Source organism: Hetaerina americana, unplaced genomic scaffold (assembly GCF_022747635.1).
Source record: "Hetaerina americana unplaced genomic scaffold, ioHetAmer1.1.p SCAF_2, whole genome shotgun sequence".
Classification (NCBI taxonomy): domain Eukaryota; kingdom Metazoa; phylum Arthropoda; class Insecta; order Odonata; family Calopterygidae; genus Hetaerina; species Hetaerina americana.
Genome location: NW_027286763.1, coordinates 23,663,140 through 23,682,974, shown reverse-complemented (window position 1 = coordinate 23,682,974; position 19,835 = coordinate 23,663,140). Strand labels below are relative to the sequence as shown.

The window sequence follows — 19,835 nt, the reverse complement described above, 5'->3', positions numbered from 1 at the left end:
CTTCCAAGCGTTCGACTGCTGTATGATGTAAGGCTTGGAGGGGGCGCAGTCGATTTGGGAAGGGGGAAACGCTGGAAACCCGGGAAATGTCTTGGTTCCGTGGGAGTGGAGAACGAGGCAGTGTTCGGTCGGGGCAAGGAGATTGCCGCAAAAGGAAGCGTCTATTGCTCCGCTTACGAGAAAATATTGCTCTATTGACAATAGGAAATTGTAAAATAAGTAACGGAAAAATAAATTTTACAAATTCTATTTTTTCCCAACTTTTTCTCATTCTAATCCAAGTTGGCATTGATGCAGGATGTTAAGTGGATCGTATACGAAGCGATTCCATTTTCTGGGAAGAATCATGTCCGTAATGACTTAATGTCTCATTGCTATATTGCTTCCTCTTCCCTCATTTCTTTCTGGCATGACATGACAGAGACATGTCTGCCAAAACGAGGGAATGCATGTTGTTTGGGGTGAAGTCATACGTAGACCTGATTTCGTGAACAGTTGCTCGATCGACTATCACTTACCTACAGCATTTTATTTATCGACGATCATATATTCGATCCGCAAATAATAAATCAAGAGCAGTAATGACATGATCGGTAAATAAAAATATCAAAATTTAAAAGTCCAGACTGATATGTCTTCCCATAGATATTAGGTATACTATGAAGGATGAGAATCGTGTTTCTTGTAAAGGAAAAAAATGGCTAAAGAACTGACCATATCATTCGATGCCTCCGACATGAACGCTGCGATATCATCTCTGGAACTGAAATCGTACTGCAGACACATGGAACTTTGGGCAAATGGGAATGCAGGCGATGAATATGCTAATGTCTAGAAATAGTTTTCTAAATCGTAGTAAGTATATATCCGATGCTTTCAGGCTTAACTTAGGGAACATCGATTATCACTGAAGTAAAAAAATAATGTATCTTCCACCAAATTTTTTATTCGGTGCGACTAAGTTTCAACCCTGTACCTGAGGATGACGCCGATCCATTAAAACATAGTGGTACTGCATTGAAAATATGGTGGATGATGAATTAGTTTTTTTACTTCGGTCATAATAAGGAGTTAACACTAATCGTTGTATCATATCATTAACAAGTATCGTTGGTCCATGCCATTTAGAAATAATTGTCAGTTATCAAATTATGTGCATAGAAGGTGAAATATATAAGATTATGAAAAAATGCTATTGTAATGCAGAATTTTTTTGCATTATATTTATTGAGCAGGTGTAAAAATTGTTTATTTAAATCTCTACCAGCTTATGTACGAGTAGACAGGAAATTAAAGAGCTATGTACGATAAAGAATGGAACTTTTCCTCAACGTTTAAAATACCGTATACGAATAGGCAAACTACCGTCTATGATGGAAACTGTTACAGACAAGCTAAGTACCATTGAAGCTCTATTATCATAAATGGTCTACGTAGAATAGGAGATTATAAATAGTTTACAAAGCTCACGAATTAAATATCCACTTCGTTAAAATGCAATCATAAGTATATGTAAGAATGTGTGTTCATCTAGCCAGTGCCCCAATTCTTTGGTCATAAGATGGCGCTCGGGAGCTGGTTCACAGCTCCCGACACAATCTCTGCCCTAGACACAATCTCCAGTTTCCTGATTTCTCCAATTTTCCTAGTGCTTTGTGTGTGCTGGTGTCTGTAGATACGCTCACATTCAAACACGAAAACCCGCCAAATGAAAAGAGCAATATTTTGTACGTTCGATATGCTCTATTCCGCCTTCCCCACCATTCCTGTGTTTGCCTTTTATATGTGTTCTTATCCCTTTTCCTTATTTCTGTATCCGTGTGAGTGAATATGGGTTCGCCAATTGGCGGGTACTTTAAAAATGTATGCATTCATAATTTGTTATTTTTAGGTTCCTCTTAATCGCTATGAAAAATATATTTTGTATTATTTAATTACATTGTAATCTTTCATAAACATTAAACAAGTATTGAGTTTGCATAAAATATAGTATACTAATAATATTTTTGTGAAAAAATATTCTTAAGGATCTGCCCCTCCAAGCCCTTGAACTTCTTTCGCCAACTCTTTTAGATCGTGCCATCTCGTTAGGAGATGCTCGAATTGTCGACTTCTGCTCCAGAAAGCAGAAATAAAATGAAAAGATACTTCGTAAAATAGTACGGGAATATGATGGCAATCCGATGGTGGAGGCGCGAAGACGTCGAACGGTAGTCTTGGACATAAGAACATTCACTTTAAGTGTTATTCTCTTGCTTTTGGCCACGACGTCGATTGGATAGGAAAGTCTACGAAGGGCGAGCAGAGAGGATTGAAGGATATGGAGAAAGATAGCCATGTTTGAAACAGACATTTTCGTCGGGAGTCCAGGGGTGAAGGAAGGAAGGTTTGCGAAGTTCCTTTGGAGACGGAGGGATGTTCTCTGCCGCGTGGAAAGAAGGCAGGGGTTGGGGTTTAAGAGAGTGCCGGAGTCGGAGTCGTAAATGGAGTGATTAGAAGGCGAGGTTGGGGTGAGTGAGAGGGTGTAGGGGAAGTGGTCTGGGCAAGTTGGATGCAGCGAAAGGGTGAGTGAGATAAGGGAAGGGAAGGGTTACTGACTGGCTTAGGGGTCGGCCGTTGGAAGTAGGGTTCCAGGGAGAAGTTCCAGGGAGGTTAATTTGGACCCCTTATACCCCGGAGGAAGAAATTGTGCGGACGAGATAGGGAAGGGGATCGAATTTGGAGGTTTGGCGGGGGTGAAGATGAGGGATTTTGGGAATGAGACATGGGTTGTCGTCTCGTGGAGCCTGTGCTGTTGGATCCCGCCCGGGGGCTTTTGAGGGCCTTTTAACGGCAGGGGCGCAGCGTGGGCGTGAAAGGGGGGAGGCGGTAAAAGATGTTCCCATCAGGTATCTCTGCTTGTCATCCAGCATTTCACTTGCCGTCTGTAAGTGCTGTTATTTCCTGAGCGGGGCATTTTCAACGACATGAAATTGAGCACCGCATCGTGGTGTTTGTTTTAAACTCATCAGACGGATCTGGTCTCATCTTGTAAGAAAGCTTTACGTGCTCTTGTGCGGCAGTAACGGATGAACGATTCCCCCGTGCGTGATTTAAGCACCAATAAATGGTTTTCGAAAGTGTTTTATTACGGCTCGCATGGGCTGATTATGGCCCTTTTGTGACAAAATCGTCCGCAGTATTAGAGACGGAAGTAATGGTGGTCGAAATCCCTTCACTGCAATGCGATTACTGGAGGACTTCGCCAGAGGATATCGCCAGAGGACGTCGTAATCATATTGCATCAGCGGGTGATATTCTTTGAGACGAAATGGTTTTGCAGCTGCTCTAATAAATACGTCAAGGAAGATGAAATATCTAGCATAAAAAAGTTTTCTCTTTGTCACTCTTATGCGGTTGAATTCTCTATTTCAAATAAAATACCTATTTAACCTCATTCATTTTAATCACTTATCTCTTTACTTTTTGGAAAACGTAATGAAATATTCAAGTGATTTCCTTAATACGACTGCTTGGAGTACTGAAACTGGGCTGCTGTGCACCTGGTAGCGTTTAAATTAATGGCATCAAGTTCATCGATTTGGCAGAGTATGCGACACCTTTCAACAAGTTGAGTTGCCAACAGGCATCCGCGTGACGCGAATAGTCTCCCTAGTTGTGAGTCCCTCTCGGAATACCTGGAACAAGTCCATTTTCCCCCAAATGTTCGTGAAGAGATGAGTTCATCTTGAAACCCAAAGGCATGGTTTCTAGTTGGTTTCTGGTGCCCTTTTCATTTAGGCTATACTATCTCCGAAACGGTGGAACATCGAGCGGGATGACTTAGGCTAGAAATCACGATGGCTGAGCCAATGTGCATGCAACAAATAGCAAAGAAATAATCAATCAGGCATCACATTGCCTCTTCCTGTTCTACCAGGTGATTTGTGGGATTTGCTCTATCAGTATTTTAAAATTCATAGAGCCGCCGTCTTGTCGCCATCTTACGCCAATTAAATATCGGTATCATAACTAATTTAATTTAGATAATTTCCTTCTCAGTAGTACAACTATTTCTTCGTATTTCTCAGTATTCTCCCAAGTGTCGCTTTTAAAAAATAATGACCTTTTAAGTATACTCCAACGTTTTAGGCCTACTTAGTGGAAGCATTTGATATCCTAATTAAAATATTTGTTGTACTTTTTCACAGAAATTATTTTAAGATATAACGCGTTTCAGGGACTTTGGCATCATCAGGTACAAATTTAATATATGCAGCACTTGAATTTATACGCTTAGGACAAAGGAGAGGGGTGTGGCTATACCTTACTCAAATAACCCCGACCCCCACGTTCTACACACCACCCTTTCTCACCCCCTAACCATAGCCGCCCACCACTCATCTGTCCTGAGGATATATATTTCAGTCCTGCATGTAAATGTCATTTGTACCTGACGATGCCGCCATAGTAAGATTTGAGAGGCGTGCTGGCCAAGTTATCAGAGAGTTTGGCTGCTGAATTTAGGGCCTGGCTTCGATTCCTGGTGGATATGGGAACCTCCAGACTCTCTCAAGCCGTGTGATTTTTCTAGTAGCAGACCTTCCTGGGAAAATGGAAGGTATCACTAGGGAAGGAGTTTGTCCTTTTACATGTGCGAAATTCACACACCTCGTAGGACTCCGTATTAGGTGATCTCTGCTCTCTCACCTATCAAACCAACCTTCTGGTGGGAAATGATTGACATCACATAAGAAACTGCGGGAGATGCCTTGACACTAACTTTTAACGGAGTCATCCCCTAAATGTGCATTTCAATGCAACAATTTCAGGGAATAAAAATCATTCGTGGGTGCTTGAGCAAGTTAACCTACTCCTCTTATTTCGGAGTGTAATTTAAAATATCGGCGTGTAAGAGGACGTCTCGATAGCTTAACTAGCTAAAGCACTCTTTCGGACATTGAGGGATCCGAGTTCGAATCCCAGTCAAGGTGCATGATTTTTACAATCTGAAATTGTTGCATTGTAGGATTGATTTGTTCAGATTTCGTCCTCAATGAGCTTGGGCAGGTTTACTCCATGACGCTGAAAGTTCCGCAAATACACGAAAAATGAGATTGAAGCCGAGAGTTTCTTGTGTGAAATTTAAGCATCTCATGAATATCCTGGCGGGCACCATGCTTTCTTAACCATCGATCGTGGCACGCTCGTAATGCTACGTTTTCCTGCCGGCATAAGCGATCCTCTTGAGAATACGTCTGGCTGACTCCTTCCGTTTCCCCCTCCTCCCTCTCTTTCTGCCCCTTTTCTTGAAAGGGTGGCCACAGACGTTGAATGCGGGTGCCGAAGGAACCCCCTTTCCCGTCTCTGTAGAAAACGCACACTCTGCCTCCGCGAACACCCACGGCTGCTCCCCCTCCCTTGTAAGGGAGCGGCCCCTCTTCCGCCCCCCCCACAGACAACCCGACCCTCGGGTCTAGGGTACGAGCAACCCTTCTCGCTCTCGTCCCCCGCTTGCATTAAAGTCCTTCCCCCCTTCCGAGTACTGTCGCAGTCCGCGAAAGTTTTTCATCAGAGACGACTCTGTCGGCAGTCCCACGGGTGAGGAAAGCCCGTCTCCTGAACATAGACTCTTGTATTGCTAACATTGGAGTACGTCTGCCAAAATCGACTTATTAGAAAACCTTTGTCTTCTATAGTTGACCAATGAGACCAATGCCCTATCCGATCCACTTTTGTTTCAAGTAATATTAAACGGTAATACGTACGTTACGGACAACACAATATGGGTTCTTCCAGTTAAATCCTTTCGGCATCTATTAAAGTGAAGAACTTTAATTGAGGAATTAATTGTAATCATTACGCATTCAAATTATGGCAAATACCACATTTCTGGCCAAAGCTACTTTCCTCTTCTCGTTTTAAAAATATCCGTGTCCCGCTATTGAATTAATCAAGTTTTTCCCTCACAGTAAAATCAAAAAGCAGCGAGTCCACGATGACAGTATATTGCTCGCGCTTCCATTCCTCTTAGTAAGCAACGTTGCTGTACAAGCCGCGATCGCTCGTGAGTGGGTGATTCACAGTCAGTGCCCCGAAGTCCCTCCTATCTCGATATGAGGTAACTTCGCATCGAGGCGTGAGACCTGAACGCGAGCCTTATCGCGAGACCATCGTATGCCATCTTGGTGAGTTCTGATCATTCCAATCGCGTGGTCATCTTCACGTAAGCTAAGCCCGAAAAGGAAACCTTTAAGTTGCCACCACCAACCCACCCGCCCACCCCCCATTGCGGTGGCAGTTGACTGAAAAAACTCCCCTGGAAGGTATGCAAAGAATGGTTGCCTGGAATACAAGTGTGTCGAGCCGGTGGTCTACCTTGTAAGGGGTCATTGAGCCTGTTTCCGAATTGCCAAGCAAATTACTTGGTGAGAGGCAAGCAGGTAATGTCACTGACATTACTATCGTTGGGTAATGTGCATTTAGAATCGTATTAATGAATTATTACGCCACTAACGATGATTATTTCTCGTCGTTGGGTACCTTAACCAATCATATCAAATCAATGACTTGAATGTGATTTGAATCGATAGCGGTAAAACGTAATTTTGGGCAGGTTTGAATTATTAATAATTGTAAGGACGATATACGTGTTGAATTTTCTTTCTCTGAATAAGAGATGTTTAATTCATATTTCTATTCGTACTAAAACTATTTTACGGCAAAATGTCTGCTTGAGGGCTAACTCTTAGAATAAAATATTAAATTTTCACCACTTGCGGCTACAAAAACTTAGCAAAAATGATCCGCGCTGTGAAATGTGAAAGCGATAAATGTCATTTGCTATTTGTTTTGCTTGGAAATTGAGGAAGATTACTGTGGGGGGGGGGGCATTTAATTAAAGAAATAAACTGTTGGCAAAATGTGAAACGAATTTGATCCTCCATCCTCCCAACTTTCAAAAGACCGTTTGGATCGGTTTTGCGTGGAGTGCCATTCTTCGAAGCAAATTAATAAATGCATCTTTTTTATGCAATTAAGTGATTCATTCAGCCCTCTGTTAATCTTGACCATAATGCAAAGTACGGCACGATTAATATTTAACCTAGTTATGAATCAAACGGAGGAATGCTGTGCACACTGAAAGTACTTTCTAGGTTTGTTATTAAATTGAACATGGCTAGATTCAATTGATGTAATGGAACTAATAATATAATATTCAGGCCTTATTTCTCCTAAAACCATGAGGGCTTGATGACAGACCATTTCTCCATTTCACAATTTGTTGCATTCCACTAACGAAAATAGTTGGTATTCACGTTACAAATGATTAATTGGCTGTTTTAAAAATGTTCAATAAGCCAAATATCAATTACTATCAATGACTCGTGTGGTTAATTAATAGTGACGAGCTAGGACGGCCAATAAAGCAAATGAGGCTCTACGATATCTTATTGAAGTTAAGCCTTGGACTGAATGCTTTCAGAGTCTTCAAACTCAGGAAAAAATAGTTTTCCTTTGAACGAGAATTCACCGTGTGATTTGTGTTGCTCGGAGTAAACCCCGGTCGTGCCGTGCATACGAACATTTTTCAAAAGGTGATATTCACGTTGAAACGTGAATATTTTACTCTAGACAACTCAAGGTTTTTCGTAATGAAGGAAACGGTTCCCCTCAGTTTCCAAAATGATCGCTATTGAATAATACGCACGCTTCGTTCTCCTTAATTCTAATGGCAGGCGGGCATCGAAGGCCGCGGCCTGAGCGTCATTTTCGCTGGGGAGAGTTGTACGCATGACTCGGTACGCTTCCGGGTTCCCGTCTCGCCGAATGCTGTGCCTCCGCGGGATCTCGCGTTTGCTTGCCGCAACAAGGAGCACTGTACATTGGAGCACCTTATGCTTGTGTGGTCAGTGTGCCGCTTGCGCTCTGTCACTCTCGTGATCGCCCCCCCCCTCTTGTTTAAGACCCTCGAGCTGGTGATCCTAGCTGGAGCTGGGCTAAGTGATCAGCTGTGGAAGAATAAGACGGTTCTAAACCTCTGGACAGTCCATAGCGTACTTGAACTCGGTGGGCCATCTGTCATGACGGCCACATGGCCTGCACTTTTAACGTTCACTTTACGAAGGCTCAAGTGGGAGTAATTATTGTCTGTGTGTCGTATTGCATTCCGGATGATGGGGTTTGTATCCAAGTGTCAATAGTGTCACTGTCATCGGCGCGAGGAGGTTCTCCGCCGACAGAAGAGAAGCGAAGACCAATTCTCACTCTCGGTTTGTTTTTTTTCTTCTTTCCCAGGGGCGATGCGTTTTTGGAGCCGTACATCCAGAGCCTGGGGCCGTCGTCAGGGGCGCCGTCCTCTGGGATGGCGCCCCGCTTCGTGTCCAACGGGCGGCCGGTGCCCTCGTCGCCCTCCCCCTCGCCCACCTCCCCCCGCTCCTCGCCCCCCTCCCGCCCTTTCCTCCCCTCCCGCGCCTCCTCCACCCTCCCCTCCTCCCCCTCGCCTTCCCCCACCTCCTCACTCCCGCCGCCCCCAGGCGCCCCCATCGGCTCCAACAACAACGCCGCTGGCATCAATAAGGGCGCCAACAACAACCACATCCTGCACCGTCGCGACGCTTCCACGTCTTCGTTCGTCTCGTCGGCGTCGGGCGGCCCTGCTCACTCCCAGGGGCCACTGCTCACCTCCAATAGCGCCGCGGGCCCACAGGCGCCCCCCTCGCAGCTCCGCCTCCTGGACGGCGGGGGCAACGGCGGCGGAGGCCTCGCGGCGGTTGGCGCGGACCTGAAGCAGGTGAGTGGCGACGGATCCACCCTTCCTCATTTCGAAGCATTTTATTCGAGTTGGGGTGCCCCTATATATATTTTTATTCAATTGAATATTATTGAATTGTCACTTCCTTAATGCTGGGTCGAAATAACCTGGACGACCAGAAGACTTATGAAAGTGAAACTTAATAACACTTAATTACACCCTAAATTCAAAAGCGCGCGGAAAAATTTCGTGAAACCTTTTCAGTTGAGGATATTTTTGGTCTCCTACAACCCATGGGTCAAAAATTGTAGTCGTTTCGTCGTTGAAAACGCATTCTGGACTATACGATGAACTGGGAATACCATGAACCAATCAGGAAGTTTTCTCAATTGAATGAGTTGTTCGTGTTTTACGCCATGTATTCACTTTCCAAGGGCGTGCATTATTGTCATATTCTTGCTTAGATTTTGAATTCGGTCCCTGGCTATTTATCATGCTACACGCCCTTGCACCTTCCGGGGAAACCGTGCAGGTCAGGTGAGGTATGGCATTTTGGGAGGGGGGGTGGCTTTCTATTCGTCGGCATCACGCATTAAATTTTTGTTAGGCGAGTCAAATTTCAGGAGCGTTACCCTCGTGACTCTCATTGAAGTAGGAAGTGTGTCAAATAGGTATGGGGCACTATATGTTTAGCGCGAGCATCGTACATGCTAAAATAAAATCTTGGGTCTTTATCCATATGACTCTTTGCCGGAAAAATTACTCTCTCTCTCCCCTCGAGGGCCATTTCAATCAATCGTCCCACAAGAGAGGGTAGAGCAAGTCATGCCCGGAACCTGAAACTTTCGTGTATCTTGGGAACGTGAGTATGATGCGTCCCATCCGTGATCGAGTCTCGCTGGATCACGAGCAAAGTTGATGGGGCCGGGCCTCGCAAACCTGGGCCCGCCTCCCATCCGCCAGAGGGCCGACGAACCACGTTCCACGCGCCGCACTCCCTCGCCCGAAATCGATTTGAAATGAGCCCGCGGAGTGAAGTGGCAGTTTGTGCAGCGTGGGGGAGAAGATAAAAGCGGGAGCTTCCTCCGTCCTTTGTCCTTTATGGAGTCGTAAACTTCGGAGTTACTGTGCGACGCCGGGAACGAGGGAGAGGCGAGGGATGGGTGGTTGGGAGGTGGGGGTCGCTCGTGGCACGGGGGGCGAAGAGTCGTGCTATAGAGGAGAGGGTGGAATGAAGGTGGCCGCTCGGGAGTGTGTGTTTGGGGGTGCATTCCACCGGGTGCCCATCCCCCCCTGTGCAGTGCACTCATCCCCTCCCCCTTTGCTCATCATCTCTTCTCCGAGCCTTCTCCCTCCTCACAAATTTGTCTCGGGATTGACGTTAACCCTGTTTATCTTTTTATTTTTGAAAACCCTTGATAGGTATGTAATTGCTTGATGCACACTTTGTGTATCCTCTGTGTGAATTTCTAAGCTCATTTTTATTAAGTTACATTTCAGAGACACTTATTAAGTATCAAAGTTTGTCTTAATCATTTAGAAATGATTCTTCAAAAACCTTTTCATGGAGGAATGATATCTTTAAGAATCTTATTTTCCGCGCCGTTGTGCGAATATGTATTTCCTTTTGATCCCAACGCGTGTTGTCTTCTTGTCGTCCGTTGTCGTCTTGTCGTCGTTTGTGTCCACAGCTTCACTTCCGTTCCGTCAATTCAGCCCTTGGATAATTCTATTCTTCTCTCAATTCCACCCCCTGATTGAATAAAAGTTGAAAACTTTTCCTTTCCAAAGATGAGCAATTCACCATTAAATGAAACACCGCATTCATAAGGTTGAAATTGGCAAACTACAAAATTTTCAGTCAATCCCATACGTATATCACTTCACCTCTTCTTCTTACTGGCACTTAAACCTCCGACACTGAATGTCACTGCGCCACGGATTGTCCCTATGAAAACGGTGGAGTGCGTTATTTCACTTTGAAAGATACAATTAGGGTAACCAAAATACTTAAATTATTATTAGTTTCACTTATAAGTAACGTTTACGTGCACTAATACTCTCAGTACCGACGTTAACCTTAGCATCACGTATTCGAGTGAGCTTGAGGAGTAAGTCGTTTCAAGCCTCCAGGATTTCTTCTCTCCCGCTATTCTTCGATCCGGAACCTTTAGCATTGACGTTGAAAATGTATTATTACCACCATCTTACTACGGTAGGAGAGATCATGCTAAGAAAATTTGCGAGATTAAATGTGGAACATATAGATTTAAGATGTCACTTTTTCCACGAACAATAGGGGATCATAATAACATTGTTCGACCGCGGTAGGATCATGTTTGGGTAAAAGTATTCTGGTTTGTATTCACCCCCTGCCACACACCCTGGCGGTGTCTTGCAGTGTATATAAAAATATATAAACCTCAAGAGAATATCGCGTTGATTCACGTTACTCTGGTCATACTGTCACACTGGTCAGTTGTTTTTTTTTCATTTCAGTCTACGAACCGTTCACCACAGTTGTGTCGGCAGCACATCGCATGAAATGACCGTAGTTTGAGTGTCTCTATCTCTTTAAGTAGCTAGGGGTCTCATATTCGTTACGATTGAAATTGAATTTTTCGGAATCCCTCCTTTTGATTCGTCGTGGCCGCTCCCTTCCTCTGCCCTGCTCCCACCCCCGCCCTCCAGCTTTAATTCGCCCCAACATCCTCCTCTCCCAAGCACCCCAGCCTATTTCCCCATCCCCCCCACAACCACTCTTTCCCTTACGCTAAGGACCTCCGGAGATCTCTTTGTTTCGCTCCCGAGTTCTTTTAAAAAACTGCCCATTTCTTTGAGATGGGCCCCGCTTTGAGATGGGCCCCGGGATCCACTTTTGCTTAAATCCACTTCCCTCCATTCTTTATCCGCCCTCACCCCACTCCTCCCCCTTTTCGGTTCTTGAATTAGATTTGCCGCACCGTGGGCCCCTCCCCCGCTTGCCTGGCATCAGGTTTCGCTCCGCGGAGGAGGAGGAGGGATGGGGAGGTGGGGGGCGTGGGTTCTTCTCCCCCTGCCTCCGGCGACGTGCGCTCCTGGCCCGACCGAGGCCTCACTTGCTTTGGCGGCATTTGATTCTATTCCACGGTGTCCTGCCTATTGAATGTAAGCCTTGGGATGGACCCTCGCCGCTGTCTGGGAACTGACTCTTGTCCGTCCCACTTTATTTCCTTCTTCACATCCATCTTCATGCTGTCTGCAAAGGCCTGTCCTCTTATATTCTCGTATTCTTATAATCTTCCTTCTACGTAGTACGGCCACTCAGCATGCCACTCTGCCTCTTATTATTTTAACGCCACCCACTTATTCTGTTCTCTCCGGTTCACCCCCATCAAAATCCACTCTCCATCTCGATATAAGAACTTCGTCTTTTTGCTTTCTCTCAGTCCATTTTTCTTTTTCATTTTTCTCCACGCTCCTTGTATCATCCAAAAACCCTCCAATCTGCGCTCATGCTCTGTATGCCTCAAACCCAGGTTTCTAAGTCGCACAACGCTGTGCTCCATATTGAAGTCTCTCCTAAACTTTCCTTCACAATTTATTGATTGATGGACAACTTTTTCCAAACACATTAACAATGTCACACGATCAGGATTTCAGTCTATTAGGATAATCACCGGGTGATTTTTTTCTTCAAATCTATACTCAGTGTTCATGTCGTAAATTCTCTTCTTTTTGCAAATATTTCTTTCGATAATGTACTATTTCTTCCAACATCTCCTATTTTACGTCCATTTTACCATAAAAATCAAATGAAATACGTGAAATAACATTCGGCATTAGGTTCCGCCGTTCTAATATTGCCCAAGTAGTCCGCTTGGGAATCGATGGCGTCGGCGTTCGCCGGGGAGTCTCTTCTCCAGCCCCGGCAAAGCCCCGATGCCGGGGGGTTGTGGGCCGGGGGGCGGAACCGAAACGGCCAACTGTCGTGCCCTTGATGCGGAGGGAGTGTGTATTCGGCGGGTTTATTGGATGGCATTGGACGGTGTAGTCCGTCCCTTCGGCCTCTTAAAGGAGAATCCGTAAGGGTGACTTTTCCAGGATGATACCAAAAGGCGAGTATCAAGCAGATCGACTTTCCCTCAGAGTTATGTTGGAAAATTATTCGTACCTCGCACTATAAGATCAACAGGATAAAATGCAGGGTCTGTCCCATAAATAAATGTTTCTATTTATCTTCATCTTGTTTGACACAAAACATATTATCCACAAAGAGTTTATTCCTCAGGGATAGGCAGTGAACACTAAAATTTGCAGGGAAATCTTCGACAGGCTATGTATAAAAGTGCAACGCGTCAGGAAGGAGATCTTTGACAACTGGAGGTTGCACTACGATAACGCACCCCGACTTCCTCGTGACCGTGTACCTGGTCAAGGAAAAGGTGGCAACGCTGCCCCAGCCACCCTAAAGCCCCAATATTCTTTTGGTTCCCAAGAATAAAAAGGTGCTTGAAATGCAACCATTTTGGAACGCTGGATACCGTCAAAGAGGCCATGACGAGGTGCCTGAACGATGTTTCCGTCAACACCTTCCAGGAAGCGAATCGCGACTGGCAGAGGTGCTCTACTCTTCGGTCTACTCAAAAGAGCACCCTATTCAATCAGTGTGCCGATTCAGCAGGGTGCCATTTTAACAACTTATTTAATTCCTTCTTTCAAAGTTTTTTCATTGATGTCTCACTGAGTCTCTCCGATTGCCTATAAAATTGGAGGAAATTAAGAATATCTCAACCGAAATTGCAAGCGAGTATGATCGTCATGACATGCTCCGGTTTGCAGATGCCACCACAGTAGTAGTTGTAGACGCGCGAGAGGAACAAATCTGAATGTTGGAATTCTTCATCTATCTGGACAGCAGTATAACTAGGGATGTAATGAGGTCTACCGACCTCAAGAAGAATAGCTCAAGCCAAGGAGGCTCTAATGAAGAAGAGACGGCTGCTATGTTGAAAGAACTCAAGGGATCAAAAAAGGAAGCAGTTCGTCAACACTTTGGTATTGACCATGTCACTCTACGGATTAGAGACATGGAATATTGGAAAAGAGGACAACCAGCAAAAAATCGATGCCTTAGAAACGAGTTCTGGAGGAGTATGTTCAGGATTAGACGGACAGACAAGGTGAGAAACGAGGGAATGTTGAAGAGCAGAAAAAGAAAGAACAAAATGTAGAATGTGCACGCCTCCATAAGTTCACTCTCACGGCTCGTGACCGAGATCCGTGCAAGCTTTCTGTGAATTGGTTTATGTGTAGTCGGCTGGAATTGGCGACCGTGCGTGGTTTGTAGACGTGAAAAAAATATTTTTATTCGCGTAAGACACCAGAGGCGTGCGTCCGAGTCTTTTGCGTATATTTAATTGGCAACCGCGTTTGATATGAATTTTGACCTTAAGTTCGCATCGTCTGAAAAATTTTAAACCGAATTTTGTATGTTTTATAGTAAACTCTTTGTACTCTTCATTGACCCCCAATACCATTACGTTGGCCTCAGCTGACGATTTCTTCATGCGATAACGAAATTTCAATGCGGATTCTTGTATTGACTCCATCGTTACCGCAAACGAACTAAAACGTTTGAAATTTGAATGGCTCCCGCTGGCGAAATACGGGAGTCGGACCAGTGAAACTTTTCCTTCATATGAAATGCATTTTTGCCTAAAAATATACCATAAACATACATTTTTGTGGAGTAAATTTTTCAAATGAATATGATCACCTGTCATTAAACAGCCTTCTTACTAGTTAGTCAACGCCATAATGGCAGTTTGTGTCCACATTTTTGCATCATTTTATGCTGGTCTTTAACATATTGTGCTTATTTCTTGAGTACATCAAAAGCCTGCCTTAACTGATGTGCGACCGTTAATTGTAATATGTGACAGTGGGTGAAGTTGACTGTCGTGCTGAGTCTGGTGGTAAATATGCCTTTCCAATGCCAGGAGTGGCGTCCGACTGGTACGTTCTCCTTCTGCCAGTATCGCGAGTATATTCCAATGGCTCTTCCTCAATGGGCCCCCTGTCCGCGTGCAATGGGCCGCCGCGGAATACCACCTCGTTCTACTGTGATGGTGGGGCCGCGGGATCGCGGGGCCGACGCCCCTCCGTCCTTGTCCGGTCGCTTCTCGGTGGTCCGGCCGCTCCCTCCCGCCCCTCTGAGCGGCGGCATCTTCCCGTCCATCCTTCCGATTCCTCCGGAGATAACGCCGCTCGCCTTGGAGTCTCCCGGATATTTTTCAGTGGAAGTCCCAGGAGCTTCTGTTTTCGAGTGCGTTCCACCATATATGTTTATATAAGAGACAATGAAATCAACATGGATTGAAACAGCCTAGTCCAATTTTTCCTAATCTTTTTTTGGGCGGTTCAATGTCTCCTAGATGTCCCCTCAGGCATAATTCTGAACCAATTTGTAGAGAACCATATCATAAATGAGGACTCTAATCAAAGAGAGAACATGGTTCAAATTTGTTATAATTTTTCTCTTTCTGAATTTTACATTTTTTCGGTTATTTCCAGATATTTTTTTACTCTATCGTTTATGAGGTGTAGAACACAACATCGCATTATCGTTTGTTTTATGCCCCCCCCCCCAATGAACCGTTCCCTCCAAGTCGGGAAGCATTCGCTTAACCCATCTCTTCCCGTCATTTCAAATGCCTCCCTTTCACTATTCATTCTGTTAGCTTGCTTCGCATTTTTTTCCGTTTCCGTGTTAAATTTTCAAGAGAGCAAGGGACGAATTTGGATAAATATCTTGCCCATCCCATCTTTCTTCGAGCGTCGCGTCGGTTCGCTCCAAGGTCAGTGTGAGACTCGGGAACAGTGCGCGCCACTCAGGGAGTCTGGAATGAGGAAGTAGTCTTCCCACCCCCGCGGTTTCCCCGGGGGATTCGTTGCTCAGGAAATCGTGCGGCTTGGTTGGATCTGAGATATCGGGACCTGTTTTAAACCTCCATTCCATAGCCATTACTTCTACCGGTCCACCACGCCACTTGGGCTTGTTTATGAATGAGCCAGTGTAATTAATAGCAGTATAAGGAGTGGAGAGGAAGCAAAATAAAACATGATTTCAGGCTTAAAGAGAAGTACGTAGGAACAAATATCGAAATATACGAAATAGCACTAGATTGAGAAAATAGCACACACACTGTCTAAAATGTCAAATCATCTCATGATAAAAGATGATTGACGGAAGTTTACACAGGTGTCGCACTTTCAAAAGAGGATTTTCATCGTATTAGAAATGTTCTTTGGCGAGAAAAAGTACTGAAACGTTGCCCGTAGGGAAAACATTTTTAAGACCGTTGGTATGAGTCGCGTGGCTCTTTGGTGATGAACGGGAAAACGGACAAAGGCCGTCTGAAAGCGGCGGAAACGTGAATACGATGAATGATATTAAAAACTAGTTGGAAGGGAAGGACGATTTGACTTGAGGTTTTGAAATTAATTAAGGATAAATAAATAAAGTAAGCGAAATTTGTCATTTTTGGCACTTTCTGCGGGTCATAGCAGATTGAGTAGAGAAAATTTAAGAGGATACAACTGGGAAAGAAAAAAAGAGGCCAACCAAAGGGGAGGTATGGCAGTAGTGAGGAGAGTAGGGGGCGCAAATACGAGAAAATGCGATCAATGACTGAGTTATATATCAAATCTTGTGGAGCCCTCCTGAAATGTATGTAGCGTTAAGAAGTACTAACGAGCAGTGGCCACTTGGTCATGCGGGGGTACTCCTAGTGTGCCGATGGGCACTCCCGCAGTGCTCCCTGCTGCAGACTCACCGGCCGGGTTCGGTGGCTCAGACGCTGTGCCGGCAGGATTGAGAGCGGCAAGAAGAAGTGCCCGCGCTCCCCTCCCCTCCCACGGGAATTACACACCCGCCCGGGGCGCAGATATAAGGGGCGTGGGAGCTGAGAGGGGAAGGGCTGGCGGAGCCAGAAGTGATTTATATTCCTTACTTGGGTGGTTTGGTCGAACCCCTGGCGCTAGAAAGAGCTACTAGTCTCTCTGTAGTGGCGTTGAAGTGGTTTTCACTTCCTCTCCCGTCTCCCCATCTAAGGGTTGGCGTTTTTAAGGGGAGGGGCTGATTATTCGGCGATGGGGATCACCACGGAGTATACCGAAGCCTGTCGCTTAGAGGAAGCAATCATTTGCGATTTAAATCATTAAACAACAGGTCGCGAAGTATCCGAGTCGCCTAGTCCTAGAGACGATCCTTTTCCGTTCTTGAGAGCATTTTCAAGATTTATTTTGCCTTACACTGAAATCCATCCCTAGTGGATATTTTTACCGATATTTTAATAAATATCGTCTTGTAACAAATTGATATTAGTTGCTAATTGTACAGAAAAAGTATTGAAATAGAATGTTTATTGATAATGGTGATGCGCATATCTATGTTGTTTCTGTTTCAGAATTTAAAAGAATTCTGTGTATGATCGTTCATTGATAATCTAGCTTGATATAAAGTTTCCCCTACGCTGCTTGAGATTGATGTAAGAAATCGCGAAAAATCGATAGCTTCACAATTTTTTACTTGGTAATGTTGGGTAAATAGAAGAATGAATAAAATAGTGACGGGACCATGGTGCTGCATCTCCTTAGCAAAGACTGTAGCAATGGAAATGTTTGTAGCATTTTATTTCTTAATCATAATGCGAAGATAATCGTCTTTATCTATCCTTGATTCAAAGCCAAGATGTTTTCTTTTCAGCAAAGACATTAATCTATCGTATATCTCAATCTTATATTTTCATAAATGCAGTAGGAATGTGTAAGGTCCAAAGCTGTGGCTAAAATTCACACGTTTTTGCTCTTTGGGCAATTTTCCAGATAATATGCCTGTTGCGGTGTGCGTATCCTAGATTGAAATTTAAAGAGATTACTACTTGAACACTTGCGTCAACGAGGGAATGGGCTTCGACATGCAGTTTTTGAGATATAGGTTAGAGAAAAATTTAGAAAATAAGTGGGACAAAGAAAAAGACTAATGACGAAGTTTTATTATTTTTAATACCAGGGATGACGTTGCTGCGTGAGGTGAAAAGAAGACGGAAACGTTGGGTGCAGGAGATGCTGAGAGCTAGATTTGGATGTTAGAGGTTGTGATGGAAGGGGAGGTATGCTAGGAATGTAAACATGACGAAGTAAGAGAATGAGGTATTCGGACGGAATGAAGGCAAATAATGGCACAAAGACTCATGCTAGATACTCTGTATATTAGAAATGGGTTGAGGACGGTTCCTAACGTTTGTAATCTTCTGTGTGTCTTGGAACTCTTACTGTTGTTTGCCCCATGTTATTTATTTCTTCAGTCCAGCATTACTTCTACCTGGCTTCATGCTGTCTCTCCAGCTCTTCCTTCCTCTTCCCTGGTTGCTCAGTAATTTTACTCCTTACCCAATCAACAACAGCAATGCCTCAGTGCCTATTTATTCCACTCACTTTTTCTGCATTTTTCTGATCTCCCCTCCCCGTCTCCGTCGTTCATAGCTAAAACTTCGTGTTTTAACTTCCCTCTCTGTCCAACTTATTCTATTCATTTGAAGAAGAAGATTTTTATATGACCGAAAAGGGGGAGTTAACGCGATACTTACGTGTATGGTGCACGAGTATGTTGTGTTGTCATGGACGGTCCGAAACCGATCATCAATTGGTAGATTGCCTCTGATGGTCTAATCGAGTGCGAGAGCTCTACGCTGTTCGTGCGGAGGCCTACTCTCGGCCGACGGCAGGGTGCCGAGTTCAACCAGAGGATGGAGGAACGGATCTGCCTCCGACGGAGCGCCTCGCGTCGCAGTCTCGGTGGACTCCTCGGTCCCGAGAAGAGGAGGGCGGGCTTGTGGAGGAAGAGGAGGGTGAGGTCGTTGCCAGGCGCCTCTTTCCCCGAGATCTCTTCCATTTACTCCATCTTGGCCACCCCCGCCGCCCCATCCACCCGCGTGCTCTCTTGCCTTCATCTCGATCCCCGCCCAATTTTGATATCGCGCGACTGCGAGCAACGGTGGCGCAATTTCGACTGCTCTTTGTTTATTATTACTATTGGCTGGCGGGGAGGCGCGACGTGGAAATTAATATACGAGGGTCATGTCTTCTTCCGTCCGCCTCGCCTGCACAATGACTGCATTCCCTCACCTTTAAGCGGGCGGGCCGCGGAGGGCTTCTTGGCTGCGACCGTAACTACCCTCGGCGTTTGATCTCGTCTTTCAGGGAACGTCCTCAAGATTTTTGCGTGCGCCTGTGTCACAGAAAAACCGTTAGGTGTTACATGGCCACCAGGAAAATCGCCTAATTTCAACGAAAGAAGAAAATAAATAATAAATAAATAAATAACATGCTCCTGGATGTGAATTTGAATTTTTGAGCATTAGGATTGAGATAACCGTCGGTGTGAATTTGCTCTTGGAATGAACTGCGGTTTATTTTTTTACGTGCTCTGTTCCACGCCCTAATGTTTTAGGTATATTCAACTTAAAATGTTTCAAGTCAGAATTTCGTCGTCCAATAATTTCTTGCTTATGGAAAGTCAGGGTAATAATGTCTTGGGAATTTTTTATTTCACTTAAGAGAAGTACTTAAAATCAATTCAGAGAAGCTGTTCTTATTTTATTATATTAGGAACTTCTTCAATACTTTGTGGTCGCCACTTAGTGAAATCTTGTCACTTTTAAACAGATAAAAAAATCAAATAATTTTTTTAACTCACCAGCCGAGTTTTTACTGCTCATGCGGTCAAAATAATTTTAAAAGATGTGAAAATTGAGTGCATTGATGTGGGTCTTACATGGTGTTTTCCTTTCATGCGTAGGGAAAGAGAGGGCGACGTTTTAAATTGAAAGCGAAGGGAGATTCATATCCCGAAAGTCTTGAGTTTAATAGCAGAAAGCTACGAACAGTTGGCGGATTTCTTCATCCCTTGTCGTTCCAGGGAATTCACGTGCACCTCGGAATGATTAACTTGGCACGGTTTTACGACGCTTCAATCGGGAGGGAGGGTAGGTGGGTGATTCGCTGCTGCACAACGGTTTCATTGGATTTGTTCGGGGAAAGGAGGGAAGGGCGCAGG

The 19,835-nt window shown here is 44.6% G+C and overlaps 1 protein-coding gene across 1 annotated transcript in view; it reads left to right on the top strand.

The window, feature by feature from the left end:
• Positions 1-8,470: 8,470 nt before the first annotated feature.
• spri (Src homology 2 domain-containing protein sprint) overlaps positions 8,471-19,835 on the top strand; it is a gene marked incomplete at its 5' end in the record, with an annotated part of 140,996 nt that continues 129,631 nt past the window's right edge. Inside the window, one exon of the mRNA XM_071584839.1 lies at positions 8,471-8,773. Within this exon, the coding sequence (XP_071440940.1) occupies positions 8,471-8,773 (303 nt within the window). The remainder of the gene's footprint in view (positions 8,774-19,835) is intronic.